Here is a 27,772-nt window from a genome sequence, read left to right on the forward strand (position 1 = left end):
TTTCTCCCTGAGGGATCCAGACACTAGATACTGTGTTCATAGAATCATAGAACAACAGAGCTGGAAGAGACCTAAAAAAAGCCATCAAGTCCAGCCCCCTGCCCTAGGCAGGACCAAACCCATCAGATCAGCCCAGCCAGGGCTTTGTCGAGGCGAGACTTAAACACCTCCAGGGATGGAGACTCCATGACTTCCCTGGGTAGACCATTCCAATGCTTCACCACCCTCCTAGTGAAAAAGTTTTTCCTAATGTTCAACCAGGACCTTCCCAACCACAACCTGAGACCCAGTTTGTGACCATTTTGATGTGCTGCTGTCCAATCCATAGCATATGAGAAAGCTACTGTAAGTCACCTCTTGATAGTAGTTCCACATAGGTGGAACCAATATACCCTGGTTGCATGTATCTATCAATATCTGCCATACCTTCTATTTTACATGGAACCTGTGTCAAAAATAAAGACAGTCGCCGGAAACAGACCTGAGAAACATTACATTCCCACTTGCTTCTGTGTGTCTCTCACCCTCCCTGTCATTCTCCTCCACCCTCCCCTCTCTGCAGATCTCAACACTGCAACAAAGGACTACCCCAGCAGCAGAATGAAAGTGGCATGATTCTGATAGTTTCACTCTGCAGTGAGTGGAACAAAAGCTACAGAGCAGATTAGACCCTTCTTTGCAAGACTGTCCAGCTGGTAAATCTCTTAAAGGTGGGGAAAGAGATCCCTAATTCCTCCCGGACTGAACTGCCTGCAGTAGGCCCCTCTTCAGGAGGCCGACAGCACTGATTCCTGTGTGGGGTGTATTTTCTGGTGTAGGCAGGTCCATAAAGCTGTCTCCATGGCTCCTAGGGTATCTGTCGAGAGTGGATTCTCTGGTGTACAATAAGGTTAGTGAGCTGACTGAAGCCCTTCCCACAGTCAGTGCACCAATGAGGTTTCTCCATCATGTGGACGGTCAGGTGCTGATTTAGGTTGGAGCTCTGGCAGAAGCTCTTACCGCACTCGGTGCATCTGTAGGGCTTCTCTCCAGTGTGGATCCTCTGGTGCTGGATAAGTGTGGAGCTCTGGCAGAAACACTTCCCACACTCCATGCAATGGTAGGGTCTCTCTCCGGTGTGGGTCCGCTGGTGCTCTGCGAGTGAGGAGCTTTGGCTGAAGCATTTCCCACAAGTGGGGCATTGGTAGGGCCTCTCCCCGGTGTGGACCCTTTGGTGTTTGATCAGGTCCGAGCTCTGCAGGAAGCAGCTCTGGCATTCAGAACACTGATAGGGTTTCTCTCCCGCGTGGGTCCTCTGATGCTGCACCAGAGCCGAACTGCTCCGGAAGCCCCTCAGGCAATCAGCACATTGATAGGGTCTCTCTCCCAGGTGTGCGGTCTGATGCTGGCTCAGGTTGGAGCTCCGCCCAAAGCTCTTCCCACACACAGAGCAGTGGTACGGTGTCTCTCCTGTGTGCACCCGCTGGTGGGCAATCAGGTCTGAGCTCTGCCAGAAGCTCTTTCCACACTCAATGCACTTGTAGGGTTTCTCCTGCAGATGGGTGCACTGGTGTCTGGTAAGCGTTGAGTGCAGGCTGAAGGCTTTCCCGCACTCGGGACTCTCATAAGGTCTCTGGCCTGTGTGAGTCCTCTGGTGCTGGATCAGGTTTGATCTCCGGCTAAAGCTCTTCCCACAGCGGGGACACTGATGACTTTTCTCAGGTCTCTGCTGAGCAGCAGTGTTTTTGAGTTTCTTGAAGCTCCACCCTTGGGTAAGATATTCACCCCATTTCTTTCCTGGACAGTTTCTCTCCTGAGTTTCTGTCTCCCACTCACCCTCTTCTTCCCTGTCAGGTCTCTGGGAACCTTTTCCTTTGGTTTGTTCTGACAATGCTACATTTGGCTCTTCTGTCTGAAGACTCTCTGGCTGTGGATTCATCTCCACATTATCACTCATTTTCACCTGCTGAAATAAAGAGAGAATCACACATGATTAATCTCTGGGCCTCGGGGAACGGCTGCCTCAGCTGAAGGAACCACAAAGAGTTGGCACAAATATGAAAACTTCAAAGTCAAAACACTCTTTCCAAAAACATCCATGGGTGCTGAATCAGACCCTTTGATAAGATCCAAAAACAGGAGGAAAAAACTACCTCAGCTTTTTATCACAACTGGAACCAATTCCTCTCTCTGGACACACATCGATCTCTTATGAGTGGATCCAACCACTGGATTGCACATGCTTCTAACCACCCTAGGTCTGGGTAGTGACTAGTTAATGTTCCCAGCTACCGTGTCTGTCATCCTTTCACAGGATGTGGGGCTCTGCAGGCTAAACCCAAAATCAGCACCTCAGGCCACCCAAGCACTTATTTGCTTATAGTGTGTCTGCAGTGGAGTGGCAAAGCTCTAGCACTGCAGCTTTCCCTTTGTACTTCCATAGTTAGATGCTTCCTACATTGACTTTTCCTGTCAATGTAAGTAATCTGCATCTCTGAAAGGCAGTAGCGAGAGTGACAAATAATGCTTTTGTTAACCTAGCTGCATCTAGAGCAGGGCTAGGTTGGCCTATGTTGCAGAGGGTACAAAACTTTTCACAGCCCTGAGTGATGTAGCTAGGTTGATCCACTTTTTAGGTGTACACCAGGCCTGACATTCACCCTAAGAGCCCCATCTAGGGCCGTGTCTACACTAGCCCCAAACTTCAAAATGGCCATGCGAATGGCCATTTAGAAGTTTCCTAATGAAGTGCTGAAATATATATTCAGCACCTCATTAGCATGCGGGCGGCCGCGGCATTTCGAAATTGATGCGGCTCGCCACCGCGCGGCTCGTCCAGATGGGGCTCCTTTTCGAAAGGACCCCGCCTACTTTGAAGTCCCCTTATCCCCATCCGCTCATAGGAATAAGGGGACTTCGAAGTAGCTGGGGTCCCTTCGAAAAGAAGTCCCATCTGGACGAGCCGCGCAGCGGCGAGCCGCGTCAATTTCAAAGTGCCACAGCCGCCCACACGCTAATGAGGCGCTGAATATGTATTTCAGCGCTTCATTAGTAAACTTCGAAATGGCCATTTGCATTTGCATGGCCATTTCGAAGTCTGGGGCTAGTGTAGACATAGCCTAGGTGTGGACACTTTGCGCTGCTCAGCTACCCCCTTCAGAGAAAACATGGAAAGAAAATAAGAAATACAGGCTTCACCAGGGTATTTCTGAACCACAGCCACTTTTACTCCTAAGAAAGCACTGCAGAGTTGTAAATCCTTGCAAAATAACAAACAGTCCGGCAGTGATTCCACCTCGCCCCCTTACTCTGCTCTCACCCCACAAGTCCAGGGTCTGGTCAGTCTTTCAAGCTTCAGTTGGTCCCTCCGTATTTAAGAAGGTGGGATTTCTCTGAGCCAATGTGCTCTAAATGAGAAATTCCAGACTCTTGCTCCCAATCAGGCTTCTCAGAAGAATCCACTGTCCCTTGGCAGTGGCCCAGTAGTTGACAGACAACCAAAGCCAAGGGCCCACAATTGCTGTGTGGTGGATTCTCAGCCGTAGATTATGTCTACACCACAAAGCCTATGCTGGTTTCTGGTATAGAGGTAACCTATGGGGTGGGAGGGGTAGCTCAATGGTTAGCACATGAGCCATGTAAAACTAAGGTTACAAGCTCAAGCCTTCAAGAGGCCTCTCAAGGATGCAGGGCAGGGTCAATTTAAAAATATAATATGTCAAGGAAGTTGATAAGTCCTTGTATGAGTACAGGTGGCTGGACATGAGGCTCCCTTTCAGGTCTATGATGGGATGATTACAATAAAGTGCATGATTTTGATTTAAAAACTACAAATTTTGGCACAATGATTTTTTTCCCTTGAAAAATATTGATTTTTTAAATTATCTTTTTCACAACACAGTTTTTGTTGAAAGTATATTTTGAGAAAAGATTCCTGCCTGGGTCTAGCAGAATTAGAAGAGATAAGACAGAAACAGGTGAACTCACAATGTTTGGTTGGAATCCTGGTGTTTTTATTCCGCCCCCTGAAGCAGTTGGGAGAGTGACTCTAAAAAGAAGTAGAGTCAGAGCTCCTTTGGGCACAGGGTTCACTGGAAACGCAGGCTTGAAAGCTAAGCAAGGACAGGCTGCTTTTGTTTGTTCCTACTCTGTGCAGGGAAACAGGACTTCTTATATGTTCTTTTTACCTGAACAGGAGTGCACCAAGTTATACAATGCATTTCTCCTCCCAACAGAAACAAACGTGAAAAGCCCCAGATATTGGCTGGGTTCTTGACACAGAGTTGCAACTACAATATTCCCCCAGGTAGAGCCCCCTGAGCCTCCCTTCCCTGTTGGCTCTTGAATGACTTTTAAACTAAACCTGGGAGGCTCCTAGGGGGTGGCTGCTCAGCCCTTCCTGAACAGGCTGGTGCAACAGGGACCCTGCTGGGCTACAGATACACTGACCTCAGTCACTGACATAGACAGCAAGTTATATGGGCCTGTGCCACTCGTGCACCAACAATATACAGAGCAAAGGAGTCTGGCCCCACCAATAGTTGGAGCCCAGCCCCCACCCACCACCTCTATGTGCCTCCCCTGGAGCATCCCTGCACCCTGGGCAGCAGATGGCTGGCACTCCCTGCCCCCATCCCTCACCTGAGACCACAATACCCACTCCTTACCCCAAAAGGCGATCCAAGACAACCACAGTCCTGCTGCATTGACCCAACCTGCTCTGATGAAAAGCCACAGCCTCTCTTGATTCAAAGAGGCTTTTGATATGCCCCCTGCAGCTTCCAGAGCAGCTGAGGCAGCATGGGGCATACAAAGGCATCTTTGAATCAAGAGATGCTTTTCTCCACCACAGGCAGAGCTACCATAGCAGCAGCTAGGGCTCCCAGGGCCTTTCAATCACCTGTGGCCCTCGGCAATTGTGTCTTTTGCTACCCCCATCAGTAGGCTGGGAGGCAGAGAGAGGGGGCCCATACCCCAGAGTTTGATTCTGGTGGTGGAAAGAGGGCTGGGGGGAATCTCCCTCTGGCCCCAGCCACAGGGCAGCCTGCCCACACCCTGAACTCCTCATCCCCAGTCTCACCCAAGACTGCCCCTCAACCAGAGCCCTTGCCCTTGTACCCAACCCTCTGCCCCAGCCCTGAGCCCCTCCTATGCCCTAAACCCCTCTCCTCACTACCACCCCAGCACCTTTCAGCGCCACACTCCAACCCTCTGCCCTAGCTCCGAGCCCCTCTCTTGCATGCAAACCTCTCAGTCCCAGCCTGCACACCTCAGCCAGAGACTCTACCTCTCTTCCCCCCCATTCACATTGTGCAACACAGGAAGCTGTTAAATGCTTTCTGTTTCCAGCCCATTTTCACAAGGCAGGAGAGGGAAAGAGGTCTTGGACCTCTTCTGGCAGCCACCAAAACTATATAAACCTAGTGCCCATGGACTCTGATACTGTTCATGATGATCTCTCATGATCTGATTGCTCTGCAGATGCAGCTCAGGCTTCAACTCCTGCGTGCTGAACGTGGTCCGGCAACTCCTGGTTTCTGAACTGTTTTCTTTCTCCCTCCCTGGAAGCTATTGTACTGCTGTGATCTGCCTGTTCTCTCATTACTGTTGCCCCGACCTAGACTTACCACTCCCCACTGCTCCCCAGGGATCCATTCTTTTAGCATGCTCACAGAGGGCTGCTGTTTTCCCTGGAAATGAAGGTTCTGGGATGACACCACAGCACTGGGAGGGATATTTGACTGGGAACAGGAAATTCCTATCAGTGCCTATACCCACCGGGGGGAACTCTCCCACTGCTGTAGATTATCCGCCTTCTCAGGGGGATTTTAAAATTCCCCCTTCCACCAAACAGTCTACCCCAAGGGCTAGGTTGGCATAGCTAGGTCAGGAGTGTGGATTTTTCTCTTAACACATTATGATCACCTATTCTCTCCATTCCCTCTAAAGCATTCTTAGAAGGTTGGGCACTGGGTTAGATGGACCCAGATCTGAGGGTCTTATGCCTGTGCAGCTTTTAAGTGCAGACCTGCCCACAGACAGCCCAGCAATAATTCACATTTTGAAGATTTTCTTGGCCAGGGCTGAAAACATTAACATATTTGTTTTAATTGAAAAAGATTAAATTCTGCAGGTACAAAAATGCTTCCCAGTGTGTGGCTTGGTCTACACTAGAAAATTAGGTCAGCCTAACTACACTGCTGAAGGGGGTACTTAGGCTAAACGGAGTCCCTATGCAGACAGCTCTAGGTCAGTGGAACAAATCTTCCATAAACCCAGCTACTGTCTCTCTAGAGCCGTGTCTACACGTGCACGCTACTTCGAAGTAGCGGCACTAACTTCGAAATAGCGCCCGTCACGGCTACACGTGTTGGGCGCTATTTCGATGTTAACATCGACGTTAAGCGGCGAGACGTTGAAGCCGCTAACCCCATGAGGGGATAGGAATAGCGCCCTACTTCGACGTTCAACGTCGAAGTAGGGACCGTGTAGTCGTTGCGCGTCCCGCAACATCGAAATTGCGGGGTCCTCCATGGCGGCCATCAGCCGAGGGGTTGAGAGACGCTCTCTCTCCAGCCCCTGCGGGGCTCTATGGTCACCGTGTGCAGCAGCCCTTAGCCCAGGGCTTCTGGCTGCTGCTGCTGCTGCAGCTGGGGATCCATGCTGCATGCACAGGGTCTGCAACCAGTTGTTGGCTCTGTGGATCTTGTGTTGTTTAGTGCAACTGTGTCTGGGAGGGGCCCTTTAAGGGAGCGGCTTGCTGTTGAGTCCGCCCTGTGACCCTGTCTGCAGCTGTTCCTGGCACCCTTATTTCGATGTGTGCTACTGTGGCGTGTAGACGTTCCCTCGCAGCGCCTATTTCGATGTGGTGCTGCGCAACGTCGATGTTGAACATCGACGTTGCCAGCCCTGGAGGACGTGTAGACGTTATTCATCGAAATAGCCTATTTCGATGTAGCGTTCACGTGTAGACGTAGCCTAGGAGATGCATTACCTACACTCACAGGAGAACCTCTCTTGTTGGCACTGGTAACGTCTACACAGAAGCACTACAGCAGCACTACCATGGTGCTGACTGTTGTGTTTTAACTGTAGGCAAGCCCTGTCACTAAACATACCTTGGCAAACATCAAAGGCAATCTTCCCTTCAATTTTTTCTGTACATGGGTAGAAATGTGCTCTTGGCTGCGGGCTCTCTCTGGGCAGCAGGCGAATCTCTCTTGGGTGGCCACCCAGAGCACTCAGCTTACAGGGAACACTGATCTCTGCGTAGGATGGAATTGGAGGTGCAAAATGTACCCAAAAGTTACTTGAGTAAAAGTGCGGCTGCTTTCACTTCCGGATACTTGAGTACAACCAAGCTGTCAGGTGTGGGATTTTACTCAGTAGTTTTCCAGAGCGACACCGGTGATATGTACTTAAGTTCACCCCCCACCCGCCCAAGCAGCTATACTTTTACTCCAGTAACTCTGGGGGTACTTCCCCCCCGTGGCTGGAACGGAGAGCTGTTCAAGGCTGTTTCTGGGCCCCTCTGATAACCCCTTTCCACGCCCCGGAGCCGGGTGTGGGCCTGGGGGTTTCACTGAGGAGGAGTGGGGGGTAGTGCCGATTGCCTGGGCAGTGCTGGAGAGCGCCCGCGGCGGGCGGGGTCTCCCGCCTGGCGAGCGGAGGGTTAACAGTTCCGCCCGCTCCTAGAGAGGCCCGAGCGCAGCCGCTTCCTCTTCCCGGGCAGCAGGTCCCGCAGCGACCCGGCGTGCGCGCCACCGGCCCGCCCCAGCCACCGAGCCCGGCCCCCACGGCGGCGCGGCGAGCGAGCGGCCGGGCAGGCAGCGCCTCTCGGGGCAGCAGGGAGCTGCGGCGGTGGCGCTGCAGGTCGGGCCCGGCTCGGGCGCCCTGGGCTGTGCGCGGCGGGGAGGCGCTACTCCGGCCGGCTCGCAGGCGGCCCCTGGGTCGCAGCGCCCGGTGTCCTCCGCGCGCCAGGGACGGGTCGGGAGCAGCGCGGTCGGGCAGCGGCGTGGGGGCGGGGGGGACTCGCACCCTGGGCCGGAGGGGCCTGCGCGCCGCGTGCTGGCTCACCCGCAGGCTGTGTCCCAGCCAGTGCTGCGGGACAGACCTGCTGTGTGTGCCCCCCACCCCCACGTGTCTCCTGCGGCCCCTCAGGTCTCCATCCCCCGGCCTCTGCGGGGTCCTCTGCGGCCCATCTCCGCCCGCTCGTGTGCAGAGGCAGGGCTGAGCGGGCCTGGCCTTCAGCAGGCTGCCTCCTGCGGAGGTGAGGGGAAAGGCCAGTGCCCCACCCGGGCAGCGACCTCGGCGGCGAGACGACCTGGATCAGGGGAGACGAGGGTAGCTGCAGGGTTGCAGACTTGGGTCTTAGGTAGGCCGAGCTCATTGCACATCTCAAGGGCTCTGCACCCTCCCATTCCCTCTACCTCGGGGGTGGGGGGGAGGAGAGACTGGTGCCTGTGGGGGGGAGGGGCTGCCAGGAGGGGCAGAAGGCATGTGTGCACATCCCATTTAGCAATTAAAATTGTGGCAGGGGCATGGGGGGAGTGCATCTCCCAAGTGCTTACACAAGTCACCTATGTCTCAGGTGCTTGCTGCAACCCCTTTACTCCATCCCTCAAGCCTGGGGCTCTGGTTGTCCCCCTTTCTTCACCTCTCACCATGCTGGGCCCCCCATTACCCTTTGCCACATGCCAAGGAATCTGCACCTCCCATGTCTGCATCCCCACATACCATTGTGCTCCATTCTCCCCCTCCACTTCATGCCTAGGGCTCTGTGTGTCCACTTCCTTCTCTTCCACTTTGATCTTTCTTTTTTCAGTCAAGAATACTAATGCAGAAATATGATGTTATGCATTTATTGATTATTTTTCCAGTATGTGCACAGCAACATACCGCCTCGGTTCACAGCATAGATTAAACTCATGCTGACATTTAAGAGTCTGGTTTTCAAATAGACAGAAGCCCAAGACCTTGTACAAACTGAGATCCTCATTCAGTTTATATAACTATGATTTGCAAAACACAGATATTTCCACTGTCAAATGCTCTGTTGGTGTACATAGTTGTAGTAAATGCATGCAGTTATACTCACCAAAACTGGTCTGTACATCAGTCTGTCCACAGTCCATGCTGTGCAGCATCACTCTCCCTTGTATGGACCCGGCCAACTCTCAATGATTCATAGATTTTAAGACCAGCAGGGATCATTGTAATCATCTAGTCTTACCTCCTGTGTAACCCATAGGCATAGGACTTGGCCGAAATAATTCCTATTTAAGCTTAGCTTTTAGAAAAAACATCCAGATCTTCACCCTAAGACATCCTGCTCCCTGTCCCCAGGAATGCAAGTGTAACCAAAGCAAAGAGAGAGATGATCTGAGCTATTGTGGTGGCTCATGGACAGAGACAGCCATTAGGTTAGCTAGGTTCCAAACACGTAGATCTCTACAAATAAAAACCACCACTACGAATTGCAACCACAAAGCGATGGAAACTAGTTGAGAAATGGAGAATCAGAAAGGAAAAGGGGAAAAAAGGAGTGTGTTTCCTTTTGTTCATCTAGACCACCAAGAGCTCTTCAGATTTCACTGATTGATCTGCATAGAAACTAAAGGGCAGCTGCTGTTTCTTCCCTATGTGACTGCTGAAGGTACCCACATCAGAGATGAAATATCTGAGACAAATAAATCCCCTAGCATATACCTGCTGTGCTGACCTTGGGTCATCTCTGAGAACTACTCCAATAGAGACCATTTCTCCAGCTGAGACTCAGAGCTGCAGATGTCAGGATGGGGCTGAAGCAGAAAATGCAGTTTGCAATGCTTGTGATTTCAGATCCTGCTGAAATCAAGTGAAATCTGCCTCTCCTCTGAAGAGTGAGATTTTAGAGAATGGCAGAAGGAGCTGTGTCAACGCCTGATGGGGAAGAATATATAAGGTTGTCTTCACTGGGTAAATGTAAGCTTTCTTTTAGTTCAGAGTTTACACAGCTCTGAATATCTGGATTTTCTGTCTCTCTTCAGTATTTATATGCCTCTCCATTAATGTAGTATCTGAGTGCCCTACAAGCTTTACTGTGTGTAGCCTCATAATAGTCTGTGAGGCATGACAGTGCTATTATCCCCATTGTAGAGCTGGAGAACAGAGGCTAGATTTAGAATCCTAGATTAGCGCCCTTCCATCCTTTCCCCTATCCTCATGGCCTCCATTAGCATGTTTGGCTTTGTGAAGAGAACACACTTTGTTCCAACAAAGGGTGTTGGTGTAAGACCGTTTACATACTGTTGTAACAAGCTCTTGGGACCCAAAATCAAAGCATAATGTCTCCCAATCTCATTTCCCACAAACAGGCTGGAAAAGTCCCAAACCAAAACTGCTATCTCCAATAGAAGAAAGGGATTCAGAGCTCTATGCTGTGCACCTTCACGACTCAGTGGATGAAGCTCTTTCTGAAAGTCCCTCCCCAGGTGAGTGCAGAAAATCCAAGTGTCTTCAAAATACTCAGGTAAAAGAGTAAATCCTTTCTAAGCTGCTGAAGTGGATTTCCTTAATAGGATTTGCTGTGCCTTGGTCAAAGCCGGACAAGCTTCCTATCTCTCTCTTTCAATTCAGTCCTCCTTATCCCTAGTGAGTCTAAGTCATCAGATGTAATTCGATTGATATTGTTAGCATCATGCCAAAAGAGAATCAGATTTCATCTTTCTGACTTCCTGTGTCTGTGACTATATCATTTGGAGAATAGAGACAATGTTCATCTTTCTCAGTCTCTAACATTTGTTTTCTCCTTTCATCCAATTTTTATGCTGTAACACAACAATGAACAATTCAGATAACATCAAAATGGATGGGCCTCTTGGTCATGTCTCCCAATGGTAAGATATCTATGTAGCATATGAGGCAACATAGTTCTTCCCTCAGAGCATGCTGCATTCCCTGAAGACTGTTGGCAGAAGAAGCAGCCAGGCACAGCTAGTTTGAAGAGACACAGCTTTCCCTTGCAATCTAGTTCCAGCTAATACAAAAGTGAAATCTAAGATCATGCATCTACTCCCACCAGTATCACAGCATGCATTGTCACGCAACGTATCTCCCCTTTGAACAAAAGACTTCCAACAGGGAAGGCAGCATACCTGTGAAGTATCACATGAAGTATATAGCTTTACATTCCAATATCTTTGTTAACTTAGCCAATGCAGTTTAAATAGTCATATGACCCATTGTAATGTTTAGACCTTCAGCATTGTTTCTTTCCCATTGCAAAGAAGCCAGGCTGCCTTCTTATTGCATGCTGCTGAGAGACTCTTTCCTATGCACAAAAATACTGATCAAAGGGTTGTAACAATCCAGGTGTTTCTTCCTAACTGTACGTGTTGAATTCTTCTCCTTAGGTGAAGTCACACTGTACAGATTGCTCTGTTAAAGAGCATGTTCAACTATTACTAAAATGAAACTTTTCCCTCGATATCCTCAAATTCCCCATAACCACAAGAGCCCGTATGGCACCAAGCCATGAGACTGAGCAGGCAGTCAGAGATTTTTAAACAATCAGTGGAGATTTTAGAGCTGAAATGAGGCTTCTTTCTCAGTGCAGTTCCCCTTGAAACAACTGGGATCCCAGTCTGGAAACCAGTATCAGAGAGGTAGCCGTATTAGTCTTTGAGGTGCCACAGCACTTCTTGTTGTTCTCGAAGATACAGACTAACAGATATTTTGGAGCATAAGCTTTCATGGGCAAAGACCCGCTTTGTCATCTGATGCATCTGACAAAGCGGATCTTTGCCCATGAAAACTTATGCTCCAAAATATCTGTTAGTCTATAAGGTGCCACAGGGCTTCTTGTTGAGTCTGGAAACCAAAGCCCTTTCTAATGGCCCTCGATTTTCTTAGCAGCATAGTGGGAATGAGGTTCTGTGCTCCCTATATGTAAATCCTGAGAGTTTATTTTAAATTTTCTTTCAGAACAAAACTGCTGTTCCCAAACTCTGAAATGGGGATTGAAAAGCCAAGCAGTTGAGGCTTGGTGCTCAGAAGTTCTGAATCCTCACAGCTCCCATTGGCTTCTGGAAGATCTAGCCCTAAAGTTATGTCTACACAAGCCCAGAAGATCAACCTACTCAGGGTTGATCTTCTGGGGTTTGATTTCGCGTGTCTTGTAGGGACATGTGAAATCAACCTCTCAGGGTGCTCCTCGTGAGACGTGAGGAATAAGGGAGATTGACTGGAGAAATATGACCTTGTTCAGTAGGCACAGCCAAGTAAGCTGAGCACAGATGCATCGATTTTAGCTAAGCAACTGCCACAGCTACAATTGTGTTTCTGCAGTCAACTTATTTTGCCTAGTGTAGACATAGCCTCAGGTTGGGTACCCTAAGTTAGTGGACTCTTGAAAAATTGGGTATTTTCTTTTTTCTTCTCTCATCTGTGCTTATGGTGAAATATTTCCTTCTCCGTTAAAACAGTTTCACCAGTCCTAACACCAGCAGCAGCCCTGGATCATTGAGCCATTTGCATAATTTGCCATCTGGAGTAAGTGCTGTTTGGGGTAATATTCTGGGAGGAAGCAGGGCATGAGGAACTCCCACAATCAGATTTTACTGCAGAAAATGGTGAGTGGTTTCCTTTGCCAGCAGCACAGGAAGTCACATCTAGCTTTTCTCCTCATCCCTGCAGATGGTGGGATCTTGAGCAGAACTACAAAGCAACACAGAGGTCTTGAGAACGTGAAGGTGCCAGGAATGTTATTGGGGAAGTCAAAAGAGAGAATTTCCCAGAGACCTGACCAGAAAACTGCCTGTAAGGGGCAGCACAAGCCACAAAAGCAGAAGGGAAACACAGCCAGAGAAGAGGAAGGTACCACAAGGAAACGGGAAAGGACTTTAAGGGAACTGAGCAAGCCACCTGTGCCAGAGAGGCCAGAGATGAGTGAGGGACCATGCACATGTCTTGTGTGTGAGGAAAGCTTTGAGGGGCAAAAAGACCTGAACAGCCACAAAAGCAGCATTCACACAAGAAAGAAAACGTATAAATGCAGGGCCTGTGGGAAGAGCTTCAGACAAACGCAGGAGCTCTCAGCACACATGATGCTCCATGAAGCTGAGAAGCCTTTCGCCTGTGCTGAGTGTGAAAAAAGCTTCAGTCGGCTTTCCCATCTCACTGTACACCAGAGAACCCACACAGGGGAACGGCCCTTCTCCTGCCTCGAGTGTGGGAAACCCTTCAGCCACCTCTCAAACCTCACTAGGCACCAGAGAACCCACACAGGGGAGAAGCCCTACAGCTGCCCTGAGTGTGAGAGGCACTTCAGTAACCTGAGCAGTCTCACCACCCATCTGAGGACCCACACAGGGGAGAGGCCCTTCACCTGCCCCCAGTGTGATAAGAGCTTTGGTGACCAGTCCAACCTCACCACCCACCTGAGGACCCACACTGGGGAGAGGCCGTACGTTTGTCCTGAATGCCAGAAGAGGTTCAGCGACCAATCAACTTTCGTCAAGCACCGGAGAACCCACACAGGAGAGAGACCCTACCCCTGCCCCTGCTGCAAGAAAAGCTTCATCCACAGGTCCCACCTCATTACGCACCAGCGCACCCACACTGGGGAGAGACCTTACAAATGTCCTGGCTGTGAGAAGCGCTTCAGCCAGCTCTCCAACGTCACCACCCACCTGAGGATGCACTCGGGGGAGAGGCCCTACGTCTGTGCTGACTGCGGGAAGAGCTTCAGTGACCAGTCGAGTCTGAGGAAGCACCACCGGACCCACACCGGTGAGAGACCCTATCCCTGTCTCCACTGTGGGAAACGCTTCAGCCAGCTCTCCAACCTCAACACCCACTGCAGAACCCACACAGGTGAGAGGCCGTGCATCTGTCCACACTGCGGCAAGAGCTTCAGTGAGCAGTCAAACCTGGCCAAGCATCTGAGAACCCATCCTGGGGAGAGGTCTGCCCCTTGGCCCCGCAGAAAGAAGAGCCTCCTGCGCATCTCTCACCTCTCTGTGCACCAGAAAAACCATGCAGAGAAGGGGGCCTACAAATGTACCGAGTGTGACAAGATCTTCTGCGAGCAGTGGGACCTGGTGGAGCATATGAAAGTCCACAGCAACAAGGGTTCCATCCAGAAGTCCTCTCTGGTGAAATGTCAGAGGCTTCATCAGAGATTGAAACCGTAGGAGGCTGGAACACTCCTCACTATCACCTGTGTGTGTAGTGATGTGAAGTGGAAGGGAGGGAACTGTGGTTATAAGGAATCTGAGAAATCCACTCAGCTTATCTTCTCCCAAAGCCTCCCTGGTCCAGTGGACAAGCTTCTGAATAACATGCAGGGTCTTCACCAGTGGCCATATCCTTACCATGATGTCCTGGAAAAGTGTCTGGAGGGTGCAATCCTATGCCCATCCTACCTCCAAACTCATTCTGTTACCTTACTCCAGCTTTCTTGTGGTTGTTCTGTGTGGCAGGGATTGGCCTCCTGAGAGGCTTCCATATTGAGTTGACAAGTTTTGCCAAGGCATGCTTGGCATTCCCCCAGTGTTGGGAGAGGCATAAGTGAAAATGTCAGTGGAGGTTTTTATTTCAAATCTGATCTACGCTGAAAGTAACCGTGTAAAAATGGTATTATGAGGTTCCGTGCTCATTGTCTTTCAGTGCTTTGAGATCAAATTTCCTCCATTTACAAGTTAAAAGATGGGTGTTCTCACTCAGAGGTTCTCATACTATGATCTGTGGACGGCCAGTGGTCTGTGAGCTCCATTAAGGTGGTCCACAGATAGTTCCCTCTAAGGTGCACACCTGGACAGCCGCACACAAGAGAATGAAGAGTTGTCCACCTAATTAGTGGCTCACAGGCCTGGCTCCGTTAGTTAGTGGTCTGGACGTGAGCCTTCACACATAAAGTAAGGTGGTGGCTTTGGAGGAATGAGGAGGTAAATGAGAGGGGGCAGTGGGGCAAGATGGGGGAAAATAGGAAGTAGTTGCAGGCTTAGGTGATAAGTCATATGGGCCCGTGTGCCCACACGCCATGAATATTCCAGGCCAGTGGCCCAGCTCCAGCAATATTTAGAGCTGGGTCTCTCCCGGGTCCTGTCTGCTGCACGTCCCTGTGCCTCCTTCTACTGCCTTCACAGGATTCCCCTGGCTCCAGAGCATCCCTGCCTGTGGGTGGCTGCTGCCTCTGTCCCCACTGGGTTTGAGAGCTGCCAGCTGCCTATGTGTGTCCTTGTCTGCCTGGCTGGGTGATGCTGCTTGCTACACACAAGAGCAGCAGCGGTGGCAGCAGGCTCACAGTGGGTGACCCGCAGCTGCTGTACCTGTGTGGTCAGAGGGAGGAGTGGAAGAGGGTGCAACATGAATGGCACCCCCCCTCTCCCAGCACCCACCAGGAGACAATGGTGAAGGGGCTTCCCGCGGAGTGAGGAGGGGTGGACCTCACCTAACCATCTGCCAGGTGGGCTTCTTTGGGTGCGTGTCTTGCGGTGTCTTCCCCACCCACCCTGCCTACAGCCATCAATCCAGCCCCATTCCCCATCCCCAGTGTATGGATATGGGCAGCTTGGTTCTACCACCCCCTGCCTGCAGCCATCACTCCTGCCCCACAATGGCGAAGGGGCAGCTCTGTCCCCGACCCCCAGTGTGAAACTGGTAAGGGGCAGCAGTGGAGGAGGTGATGCACGTGCAATGACAACCCCCTACTGCACAGGGGAGGCAGCCTCATGGTTCTGAGAGGAGCCCTACGAGCACATGCAATGACAGTGATGCAGGGTGAGTATGTTGCTGGGCATCAGGAAGGGAGCACCTGCCCTGGATCTCGCTGCTGACAGCAGAGTGAGGGTTGGGAGGAGTCCTTCTCTCTCACCTTAGCCCAGGGGCACGCTGTCCACAGCACAAGCTCCTCATCCCTGACTCTGCCCCATCCCAGAGCCTCCAACCCCCACAGCCAGAGCTCTCACCCCCGTGCACTTCACCCAGTGATCCCTCTTAATTTTGTCCATCCATGCATGGATTAAATGTTATGCACACTGAGGCATGTGCAAATGTGCACCATCAGTAGAAACATTGTGGGTCCTCTGCTAATCAGCTGGGCAGCATTTGACTCTCTCCCAGGTGGTCGCCCAAGTGCTCATCTTACAGGGAAAACTAACTTCAACCCCCAGCCCCCTTCTGTACCCTCATCCCCACCCTCACCTCAAGAAACAAACACTCAACTTCAATTCAACTGTCAGTTTAGGGTATGATCATGTTTCGCACAATACTTGATTACTTAATACCCTTTAAAGTACATAATTGGTTGTATACAGATACAACAAAATATAAAGTATTCATAGAATCATAAAATCCTCGGGCTGGAAGGGACCTTAGGAGGTTATCTAGTCCAGCCCCCTGCCTAAAGCAGGATCAACCCTAACTAAATCATCCCAGCCAGGACTTTGTCAAGCCAGGACTTAAAAACCTCTAGGGTATTGTAACAGGTGAATGCTGCTTCTGACATTCCACTTTTAAGTGGCTCTTGTAATCTTTTGGCACCAAACCAAGATTTTATCCTGGCAACAAAAATCTTGGTTTGTAGGTCCAGTAATCATCAACAATGACAAATTCTTAATAAAGGTACCCTGACAAAAAGAAGAAAAGAGTGATTCATAAAATGATGGCCTGAGTTTGACATCCAACTTGCAAACTCAAGTTATACAAAAAGAGAGGCAATTATATCTACAAGGTAAGGAGTTTTCCGCAATCATGACTATCAAGATTTATGTGGTTGGGGTACAGTAGTGAATTAGAGCTTTTTGCTCAGTCTGCAAAAATTGTTCTGGAAAGGAGATCTTAATATTTTTTCCGAAGGCCAAACCAATATTTATTTCATTGCATGGTTTTACATTACATAAAAAATCCTCCTGTTGCAAAGAGGTGTTAATGAAATATGCTGCTCTGCAGTCTCAAGTAGATGATTCTGCACTATTGTTGACCAGTTGCAGAAAAGAAGCAAAATCAGCTAAAAAGGCACTCCATATAATTTTTACCAGTGTTCAGTACCTAGCTCAACTAGGATGAGCATTACATAGACATAATAAGCGTGATTCAAATTTGCTGCAGCCATTGTTGGTACTCAGAACAGAATCAGAGTAACTGAGGCAGTGGCTTAGTCACACAAAGTAAAAATGGCTGTCCCATGAAGTTGTTAATGAAATAGTTGAAATTAGGGCAATGAGGGTGCTAAGACAAATTATACAAAAGATAAAGGCTTCGAAGTTTAAGCCATTATAAGGGATGAGACTATTGATTTGTTGAGGAAAGAACAAGTAAGTTCTTCTTTAAAGTTCTTTTCTAGTGAAGACAGAGATTTATGAGAAGTTTGTTGGGTTTTACAAAATTAATGCAGTGGGCGCTGCCTCTCTTCTTAATGTTGTGGAAGATACACTTCTCAGGTGTCATTTGCCCTTTTCTGATTGCTGGGGTAGTGTTATGATGAAGCCAGTAATGTGTCTGGCAGATTTACTGGGGTCTATGCCAGAGTGAAAGATCAAGAGCTGAGAGCGGAATTTGTGCACCATGCTACAAGTTGCTTTAGCCTGGCCACAGAGTTTGACCTGAATAATAGTCCAGAATGCTGTGCTTTGTTTGTGATGATGAATCATAGAATCCTAGGGCTGAAAGGGACCTCAGGAGGTCATTGAGACCAGGCCCCTGCTTCAAGTGGGAAAATAGCTCATCTTTGTCTTCAGGGAGTCACGAAAGCATATGGCTTCATACAGAGAGCTGCATAGTATAGTGGAGCCTTCTTTATGATCATTGTGCCAATTATGGTCATGAATGATCAGCAGTATTAAATCAGTGCTCAGCAACTACAAAGCTATGATGAATTGTCTAGCTAAATTTAGTCACTCTCCAGATTAGCTTGACTCAAAGTATACTGGGTCCTCAAGGACACTACAGTTTTGGGTTTTTTTCAACATACTTCACACTAACAGCTTAATTTGGTGAGCAAAGTGAAGCCATTTTTTAAACAAAACAAAGGCTTGAGTGACATGGCGCCAAAAGTTACAATTCTGAAATTATTCTACACAATACTGACTACAACCTGCACTGCTGAGCAGTCATTCAGTTAGCTGCACAGACTGAGAAATTATTTGTGAACTATAACGTGCCGAGGACATTTGAACTATTTAGCATTTCTGCACGTTCATAAGAACTCTACCTCTGAACTGGACATTGCAAATTTCCTGAATGAATTCATGTCAAGAAGTGAATAATGACAAAAAGTATTTGGTGCCTTCTGAAGAACATTGCAAAAGATGGGTCTATACTGGTTTTAGTTTTAGGAAGTATTTGCTTTTGAGAGTTATTGATCCAAGAGTGGTTGTTTTCCTATTCAGAAGAGCATTAATAAAATTGATATCCTGAGTTAAATATGTTTTTCTTACAATGGTGATATTGTGCAGTATAGGGAAACTGTTTAATGCTTACTGTCTCCAGTCCATTTTTACATTATTTTAAAAATATATATCAGTTTACAAAACAAGTGGGGGACTGGGCAACCTCAAAAATTGTACAGACCTGCTGCTTCACTCTTGATTACAGGGGCAGGGGAGAGAAAAGAGGGGGTGGGGAGAATTTGGGACTTGCAGGGCTTCAGCAGGCGAGAAAGAGGTGACTTTCCCTAGCTATAGGGCTGCAGCTGCTGGGGAGAGAGAACCGTCCTTCCCAGCCTCAGGTCTGGCTGCTGTGGTGCGGGAGAGACCCCTGCTGATATAAAAATATGAGTTGTGTGATGTGTGTTCATATTTTGTTTGTGTCTGAGTAAATAGCAAAAAAAGAGTTTAAAGAATTAAAATTTAGCACTGTATTCCCCTAGGGGAATTGCCCTTTAGGTACTAAATCTATTGTTTTTGTTATTACTGATGTCATTATTATTATTATTATTATTATTTTTATTATTTATGTGAACTCAAGACACACACTAACACAGTCAGTTGAGGGGAGAGTCAAGTCTGGCATCAGCCCCAGCCCTACTGAGATTGACTGTGAAGTGTCTCCATCTGCTTTCTCAGTAATGATATTGATGCCTCAGCCACAAGAGGCTATTCCAATACCATCTACTCTGGAGGTAGCTTCAGCAGCATGGGGACTTCTGAGTCTCTCAGTGCCAGTTTCCCGAGCAATTCTGAACCATTTGTGCCTGGTACTGGCAGCTATTGTTTCTTTATCAGTAGTCAGGCATTCACCTCCTGGATGCACCTGGATTCATAGGCCTGGAATTCTCTGAAAAGACATTTGGCCAGCAACTGTCAGATCTACCTTCTGACAGACCACTGGCTTCTGCAGAAGCAGGAGTGAGAATTTCCATAGAAAATAGGAATTGCCAGGTTGAATCAGTCCCAGGGTCCATCTATTTCAGGATCCTGTCTCTGACAGTAGCCAGCAGCAGGTACTTTAAATAAAAGAAAGTGTAAGAATCCTGCAGCAGGCAGATGTGGGTGATCTGCCCCCCTACACACATTAGGTCACTTCCTAAGCTCTAATTGTTAGAGATTAACATATATCCTCAAACAGGAGGTATAATATCCCTTCCAAAGCATTGTTAGCATTAACAATGGATAGTCTTGACATCAATATCAATATCCAGTTCCTTTTTGAATCTTAAGTTCTTGAGCTCAATGATTTCCTAGAGCAGTTAGTTCTATAGTTTAATTACAGGAGACAAAGAATTTCCTTTTATCGGTTTTGAGTGTGCCATCTTTTAATTTCATTGAGTGTTCCCTTTGTTGTGTTACGGGATAAGGAAAGCAGAAGCTCCTGATGTACCTTCTGTAGATTTACAGACCATACAGAATCTGCCTTTTGACGGTTGTTTGCTCTTTTCTGTGCAGACAGATGACAGGCAGCAAAGCCAAAGGACTTTAGGGCGATGCTGAAATCTGAAACCAGAAGGCTGAGGAGGTCAACAGTTGATGGCATGCTTAGCCACAAACCCGCCACTTTTACGGAGAGCTGTTTGCCATCATCAACAGACAACTCACCCTCGTCATGGATACCGCTGAACAGCAAGAAAAAGCAGGAAATGGAGTAGGGAAAGGAGAAAGATGCAGAATGAGGGATGAGGGTCCAGCTAGGCCATGAGCCAGGACTTGTTTGGGGCTCTGCAAGTCTAAGTCCTGGCAGTTGAGCATGGGTGAGCCTGATGCAGAGCAAGGCTCTCTAGATAAGCGTATACATTCATTTCCCATTATAATGATGGTGCCTAAGAGGGCAGTTTTCCACTGAGCATTAATGTACGTTTGCTGGAAGATGTGATGATACAGCACAGTGGGGTAGCATTGCTTTCTGCTTTTTACTCCCCTGTCGAGTTAGGCGAGGGGCAGGCAGAACAGTTTGTTCATGTAGAAAAGGATGTTCCTTGAATCCTCCTGAGAGCTCTGGATGACACTGTCATGGAGCTACTGTGCAGTCCTCTCCCAAAGGTTTCCAGGAGTGGCAGCCTTATTTCTCCCTTTGTGTTAGGACACTTTCCCACAGCCACCAGCGATTAGTTTATCAGGGATCATTGCAATACATGAGTTGGCAGCTTTTGGGCCTCAGCAGCTTCTCAGCTTTTGGTGTCCCACCTCTGTGGAGCACGCGGGGTGGGGATGGAAACGGGAGTTCCTGCAGTGGGGAAGTGAGTTGCCCTGGCTGATGTCCTGGCTGTGGGGGCACAGTGAGCTCTGTGTAGACTCTGCAGCTGGATTAGGGATCTCTGACATGATGTGCAGTTTCAGGGGGTCCATAAGCTCCAAGCCCTGGCACTCATAAGGCAGAAGCTCTAAGCCCCTGGTCAGAGTTGGAGGGCAACATAGGAGAGCATTGCTGTCCAAGTGCCGTGCGCTTAACTGAAGCAGCACAGACCCAGGGGCAGCTACACACACACACACACACTTTTTCCTTGCTCACTCCAGGTTGGAAGCAGAAAGCTGAGTCAAGTAACGCAGGGCGGCAGCTGCTCTGACTGGTGCCATGGAGTGGGTGCTTACAGTGTCCCCCCATCAGCTACTGCTGGTGGTCCCCTGGGCTGCAGCTGCTCCTCAGCTCCCAGTCATTTTTACTGCTTACGCACCCAGTAAGAGCTGGCTGGGAAGAAGAACCTAACTTTGGGACTAGCAGAGCTCTCAGGGAGCACCTCACCGATTTCCTTGCACTCAGAGCTACCCCAGTGTTGGTTTCCAGACTTTGTGAGCTGAGGTGCTCCCACTCTTTGACCTATCATTTTTGGTTGCACTTCTTCCAAAGCAGATAGGCTGGGTGGTCTGCTATGCATATCAGGGGTGAAAGTGGTGCTCACTCCTTTGGCCCTGCCACCCAGAGCTGGCTGAACCCCACCGTGTCCTACACACACATTCTCTCTCTCTCTCTCTCCACCGATGGCCAAAGCCCCATCTAGTGGTTGAAGCCCCAAGAAGACCTGGAATTTTTAGTGCATGGGGATGGGGAGGGAGGGGGTCAAAAAGAAAATGATCGAGAGGCTCTGTCCTTGATAAAATTTCAGCATTTTAGGTGTTCGTGGTATGACAAAATACATAAGTCATGTGCTATTGTGAGATTGGCTGGAACCTCTTTAGGAAGAAGACGAGATTAATGCAGGCTCTGGGAAATACTCTGGGCTTCAAAAGATGAGGCTGAAGAATGTAGTAAAGGGGAGTGGTCCTTTGGGACAATAGGCGTGAAGTGGCGTTCCCAGGGAGTGCTGGGGAGGAGGGGATAGCAAACCTGCACTAAGACTCAGCCAAAGCTTTGTCTGCAAAACACCTGCTACATGCAGACAGTTCAAAAGCCAACTTTAAAGGAGTAACTGGCATAACCCTGTGGTGCTAGTTTTGAGTAAAAGCTGTGATGAGCTTGTGACCACCAGAAAAGCCCTGGGTGGGGCTTGAAGGACTGTTCACTGGCCAGCCGTTGTTGGAGTTGAGGGTGAGCTTATTAGAATATGTTTAGAATCTTCTGGGCTGTTTCTACACTAGCCCAAAACTTCAAAATGGCCATGCAAATGGCCATTTTGAAGTTTACTAATGAAGCACTGAAATACATATTCAGCACCTTATTAGAATGCCGGCAGCCACGGCACTTGGAAATTAATGCGGCTTGCTGCCGCACGCTCGTCCAGATGGGGCTCCTTTTCGAAAGGACCCCGGCAACTTTGAAATCCCCTTATTCTTAACAGCAGAAAGGAATAAGGGGATTTCAAAGGTGGTGGGGTCCTTTCGAAAAGGAGCCCTGTCTGGGCGAGCGTGCAGCAGCAAGCCGCATCGATTTCGAAGGGCCGCAGCTGCCGGCATTCTAATGAGGCACTGAATATGTATTTCAGTGCTTCATTAGTAAACTTCGAAATGGCCATTTGCATGCGCTACGTCTACACCAGCATACTACGTTGAAGTAGCCTATTTTGAAGTAAGGACATCAAAATAGGCTACTTCGACGTGTATCATTTACACGTCCTCCAGGCCTCGTGCCATCGACGTTCAACGTCGAAGTAGTGATGGAGAACGTTGAAAGGAGCCGCCCCAGAAGGAAATGCGGAGTGTCGACACACACAAGTGCTCCCTGTCAAAATAAGGGGCCAGCAAAGCCCCAAGCCACTCCCGTAAAGGGCCCCTCCCAGACACACTTGCCCTGCACAGCACGAGATCCACAGAGCCAACAACCGGTTGCAGACCCTGTGCGCGCAGCATGGACCCCCAGCTGCAGCAGCAGCAGCCAGAAGCCCTGGGCTAAGGGCTGCTGCACGCGGTGACCATAGAGCCCCACAGGGCTGGACAGAGAGTCTTTCAACCTCTCAGCTGATGGCCGCCATGGAGGACCCCGCTATTTCGAAGTAGCAGGACGCGGATCATCTACACACACCCTACTGTGACATTGAATGTTGAAGTAGGGCACTATTCCCATCTTCGGATGGGAATAGCGATTTCGATGTCTCACCACCTAACGTCGATTTCAACGTCGAAATAGCACATGGTGCGTGTAGATGCAACGTGTGCTATTTTGATGTTGTGCTGGCTACTTCAAAGTAGCCAGCTAATGTAGATGCACCCCTGATGTTTTAAAATGGGCTGTGTCTAAAACTTTTAACTCAAGAATGTGCTTAGCTGTGGCAATTCCACTCAGAGGAGAAAAGTAAAGCAGACCAGCTTAGGCAGCCAGAATTTGCTGAGAAGAACCACAGCATAGGCTGGGAGCTGTGCAGCCTGAAAAAAAAAAAAAAAACACATGATCAAGATGGAGAGAGATGTGAGTCCCCACCCAAGAGAGGTGATGGTTGAAGAGCCAGGGCGGTTGCCTTTACTGGCCACAGAGGGAAAATACAAGTGCAGTTACCCTGAACTCTGACAAGTGGCTCACACTTCTGTCCATGCAATGACACAGCATAGATTATTGTGCTAGTCCTCAGCATCAGCACTAGAATGCTGCAACCAGCCACTGTACTGGTGTCAAGGTGATGGCATATCTGTGTGATGTCAGTGTAGTGATCCTGTAATAGTATAATGGGGTGTTGGGTCACTCTCAGGGAAATAAAATTGGTTTGTGGCAAACATGACAGGATTACAGTCTGTGATGCCAGCACTACGATGCTGAAACAGAATATAGTTCCTACTGTTACTGATAGCTATGCAATGCAAAAATGGAGTGCAAGGAGCCCTGCTGTTACTCCTGTGCAATATGGCAAACCAAAATAGGCATCAGCTCTGCAACGCCAGCATGGTACTGAACTGGATGAATAATTTCTTAGCTATCCTAGTGTGTGACAAAGTGGCTGTTTCTTTATTGCAGATCTTTTCCTAGTACATCACACGTTCCACAACCAGCACTAGCTTCCGCTGGCTCTGTGTCAGCCCCCCACTTTCAGCTGTAGGAAATATTTGAAAACATAGGATGAAAGGCAGTGTTGTAGTGCTCAAAACCGTGCTAAAGTGCCATGATAACCTCAGCACACAAGGGGCTAGTTATGAGAGATAGTGCTGAGTTTTATTTTAATTAACAAAATAATCACATAACTCCACACTTTCCCACAGGGTACAATATTTTTTTCTTTTGGCAATCAATAGTTTTTTAAGCTACATGATTCCAAAACGTTGAGACTAACAATGTTAACTTCTAACATCAAATTTTATTTCATTTTCAAGTTCTAATTCATTTATATCTACCTAAAGGGGTCACACAGAAGACCAGCTTCAAAAACTGCTGGATCAGTTCTCCAAAGTGTGCAAGGACTTTGGGCTTACCATCAGCCTAAAGAAGACAAACGTACTCAGTCAGGATGTTGCTGAATCCCCATCAATCAGCATTGACAACTATACGTTAGAGGTCGTCCACGAGTTCGTTTACCTCGGGTCCACCATCACTGACACCCTGTCGTTGGACACTGAGCTAAATAGGAGGATCAGAAAAGCAGCCACAACTCTGTCCAGACTCAGCAAGAGAGTGTGGAATAACAACAAGCTGTACATTCACACCAAAATGCAAGTCTACAGAGCCTGCATCCTCAGCACCCTCCTTTATGTCAGCGAGACTTGGACCCTGTATGCCCGCCAGGAAAAGAGGCTGAACGTCTTCCACTTGCGCTGCCTCAGGCGCATCCTTGGAATATCATGGAAGGACAGAGTGACCAACACCACTGTCCTTGAGCAAGCTGGAATCCCAGCCATGCACACCCTCCTCAGGCAGCGTCGGCTCCACTGGCTTGGCCATGTCCACAGGATGAATGATGGAAGGATTCCAAAAAACATCCTGTATGGTAAGCTAGCCTCTGGCAAAAGACCTCCCGGACACCCCCAGTTGCACTAAAAAGATATCTGCAAGAGAGACCTCAGAGAGGCAGACATCGAGCTGGACAACTGGGAAGAACTAGCAGATGACCGCAGCAGATGGAGGCAGGGGTTACACAAGGGCCTTCAGAAGGGCGAGATGAGGATCAGACAGCTAGCAGAGGAGAAGCGAGCGCACAGAAAGCACACTAAGGACTTGCCAGACACCCACCACATCTGCAACAGATGCAGCAAGGACTGTCACTCTCATGTGGGTCTTCATAGTCACAGTAGACGCTGTAAATGAAGTCCTCAATTGAAACTATAAAGGGCGCGATCCATAATCTATGCAGACTGAAGGATGCCTACTACTAAAGTGGATGACAGTTCATCTCTTCAAACATGCTCCACTGTCCATGTTTGAGTGGTCCATACTCTGGTCCATCTCCTGGCCCCCCACAAATGGAATTTGGTGGCTTGATCCTCCTATTGAGGCTCAAATATTATCAGTGTGGGGCTGTGTTACCAGTAAATAACCATGAGATTGTCCTTCAAAATTAGTGGATGGGATTTCCAGTATCATTACCAGTAGGCATCCTTCAGTCTGCACAGACTATGGCACCTACTGAGATCAGGGCCACACTAGGCTGGAGATGTACATACACAAAATAATAGGTGGTCTGTACTCTGATGAAAGTATGAACTAAATGAACAAGGAATACAGAAAAGAAAGTTTATTCCCATTGTATGGAGGGTAAATGGAGGGAATACGTGACTTTTCCAAGACTTAGAGAGACACACAAATAAGAAACAGCAACGAAGGGTCCTGTGACACCTTATAGACTAACAGAAAAGTTTTGGGCATGAGCTTTTCTGAGCAAAGACTCACTTCATCAGATGCTCACGAAAGCTCATGCTCAAAACTTTTCTGTTAGTCTATAAGGTGCCACAGGACCCTTCGTTGTTGTTACAGATCCAGACTAACACAGCTACCCCTCCAACAAATAAGAAAGACACCATCCCCACAAAATCGTCCTTTCTCCACTGACAGCATACCTTTCCCTCCACCATAAGCTCCTGGTTATTGCTCTTAATCTTGATAATGGTTCTGACCTTTAATCTTTTTTTTCCAGTTACTCCAATAGCCTTTTTTGGATCATTCAAATCATAAAAACAGGTGGTTGTTGTTTTTTTTTAATGATGGAGTGTTGCACCCTGGACTTTTTCATTTTACCTCCACTCAAAATGTGCATCTAGTAGAAGCTATACTGAAATGAAGAAAGAATGTGCAGCGTGCAGGTGCTTGAAAGTTAAAAAATGCCAGAAAACATTTTGCGACTCTGTGAAAATGGAGCCGTGGGGAGGGCAGGGCAAAGTTACATCTTTTATTGGCCCATCTTCTGTTGCTGACAAGCGTTTGAGCCACACAGGTCTCTTCGGGTCTCATTCACTTTGTCTTGCTAAGAGCCTGGAACCAACAGAGTTACATTTACACTGCATACATCTGAATAATCAGTTTTGAACTCACCGTCGTCTTGATATGACTGTGCCAGTGAAGAGATGAAAGGCTGGATTTCTCACCTTCATGAATTTAATTAGGAGCCAGAGTTCACACTTCATTAAGGTGAATGCAAGACAAATTATCACCTTTTCTGCTCCCATTTTCAGCGAAAGACAAGTTTGCAAGGCTGAAAGAAACCTGCAACACACAGCTGTTTCAAAAGTGAAAAATCTGCATTTCATTTTGTAACGAAAGTTTAGAATTGGCAGAGTCAGAGGGAATCCAGTATTTCAAATACACTAACCAGAGTTTCCACTATTTGTTCCACCTCCTTAAAGTCTCAGATGGGAACGTATTGACTTGTTTCTTTTTTTCTATTTTAATTTTTTTTTTCTTTCTAAAAATTGTTTGGAGATTTTGGTATGTTAGTTACAGAGCAATACGTTCAGGCTCACAGGTTCAGTCCGTGGATATAGGGGAATGCATAGTGCAGAGTCAACAGAGTGCATTTATCTTCTGAAAAATGACACAGCAATAAAGGGTCAGAGAGGTAGCTGTGTTAGTCTTTATCTTCGGGAACAACAAGAAGTCCTGCGGCACCTTATAGACTAACAGATATTTTGGAGCATAAGCTTTCATGGACAAAGACCTGCTTCATCAGATGCATCAGTGGGGAATAGGCTTAGACTTACACCAAAGCTTCTGCTCTAAAACAGATGTGTAAAAACTCTGGTTAACATCAGCGGACATTCATCATTCACGTTCATTTATCAGACTGGAATCACAAGCAGTCACAGCTGATAGATTTAGGGTGCAGATTTTGAAAAGTTCAAGTTACTTAAGAAAAAGAGGCTCATAGGCAGTCAGTTGGACTTGCTCTGGCAAATGTCTTCAGCGATTCAGATAACCCCAGCCGTAGAGACTAATATAAATGGGTTCAGGCAAAAAGCGGGTAGCAGTGCACTAAAGGTGGTTGTGACTATTCAGATTTATGCACAAAAGAGGCTTTCCTTTTCATCCCAATTTTTCTTATCCAGGTAAATAAATGCTGGAGTGTTTTGACTCATCTTTCCCATGTAATAAAGAGAAAGGTACCAAACAACACAAAAACCAAGAAACAGTAAACAAAAAATATTTTAATTTACACCACTGAGCTACTGATGACAGAGCCAGTTGTTTGGCATCGCCTGCATGGATTTTTATCTCACTGTGGTGTCCGAACTCCTTTTAACTGCGTGACCACAACACTACAATGCAGCCTAGGGTTCAAAGCTTACTAGCAATATTATGAGCTTCATATTTTGAGAACTCAACTTTAGACCCCTTAATGGGGCCAGATTTTCAGAAGTTGCATAGTTTTTACTTTTAGGTTTGGCTGGGCAAATTGTTAATAGGCAGATAGCTAGAGGGTAGGCTGCATGTGGGCAGGGAGGAGAGCAGGTAGAAATTCCAGTATGGTGTTGGGGCAAGTCCTTGAACCATGAACTCCTACCCCCAAAATTAATACCAGGAAAGTTTAAGGGGC

The 27,772-nt window shown here is 48.0% G+C and overlaps 2 protein-coding genes across 2 annotated transcripts; one reads left to right on the plus strand and one right to left on the minus strand.

Annotated features, from left to right (window-relative positions):
• Positions 1–847: 847 nt before the first annotated feature.
• Positions 848–8,908, minus strand: LOC142014454 (uncharacterized). Its single transcript, XM_074997067.1, has 3 exons — positions 8,878–8,908; positions 7,744–8,240; positions 848–1,945 (listed from the first exon to the last, which is right to left on the minus strand). The coding sequence occupies exons 1-3, from the start codon at positions 8,906–8,908 to the stop codon at positions 848–850; spliced, it is 1,626 nt and encodes a 541-aa protein (XP_074853168.1).
• Positions 8,284–18,513, plus strand: LOC142017631 (uncharacterized). Its single transcript, XM_075002713.1, has 4 exons — positions 8,284–8,353; positions 9,820–9,942; positions 10,335–10,451; positions 12,655–18,513. The coding sequence occupies exons 2-4, from the start codon at positions 9,876–9,878 to the stop codon at positions 14,151–14,153; spliced, it is 1,683 nt and encodes a 560-aa protein (XP_074858814.1). The 5' UTR covers positions 8,284–8,353; positions 9,820–9,875; the 3' UTR covers positions 14,154–18,513.
• The last annotated feature ends 9,259 nt before the right edge of the window (positions 18,514–27,772 follow it).

This window comes from Carettochelys insculpta, chromosome 1 (genome assembly GCF_033958435.1).
Source record: "Carettochelys insculpta isolate YL-2023 chromosome 1, ASM3395843v1, whole genome shotgun sequence".
NCBI classification, from domain to species: domain Eukaryota; kingdom Metazoa; phylum Chordata; order Testudines; family Carettochelyidae; genus Carettochelys; species Carettochelys insculpta.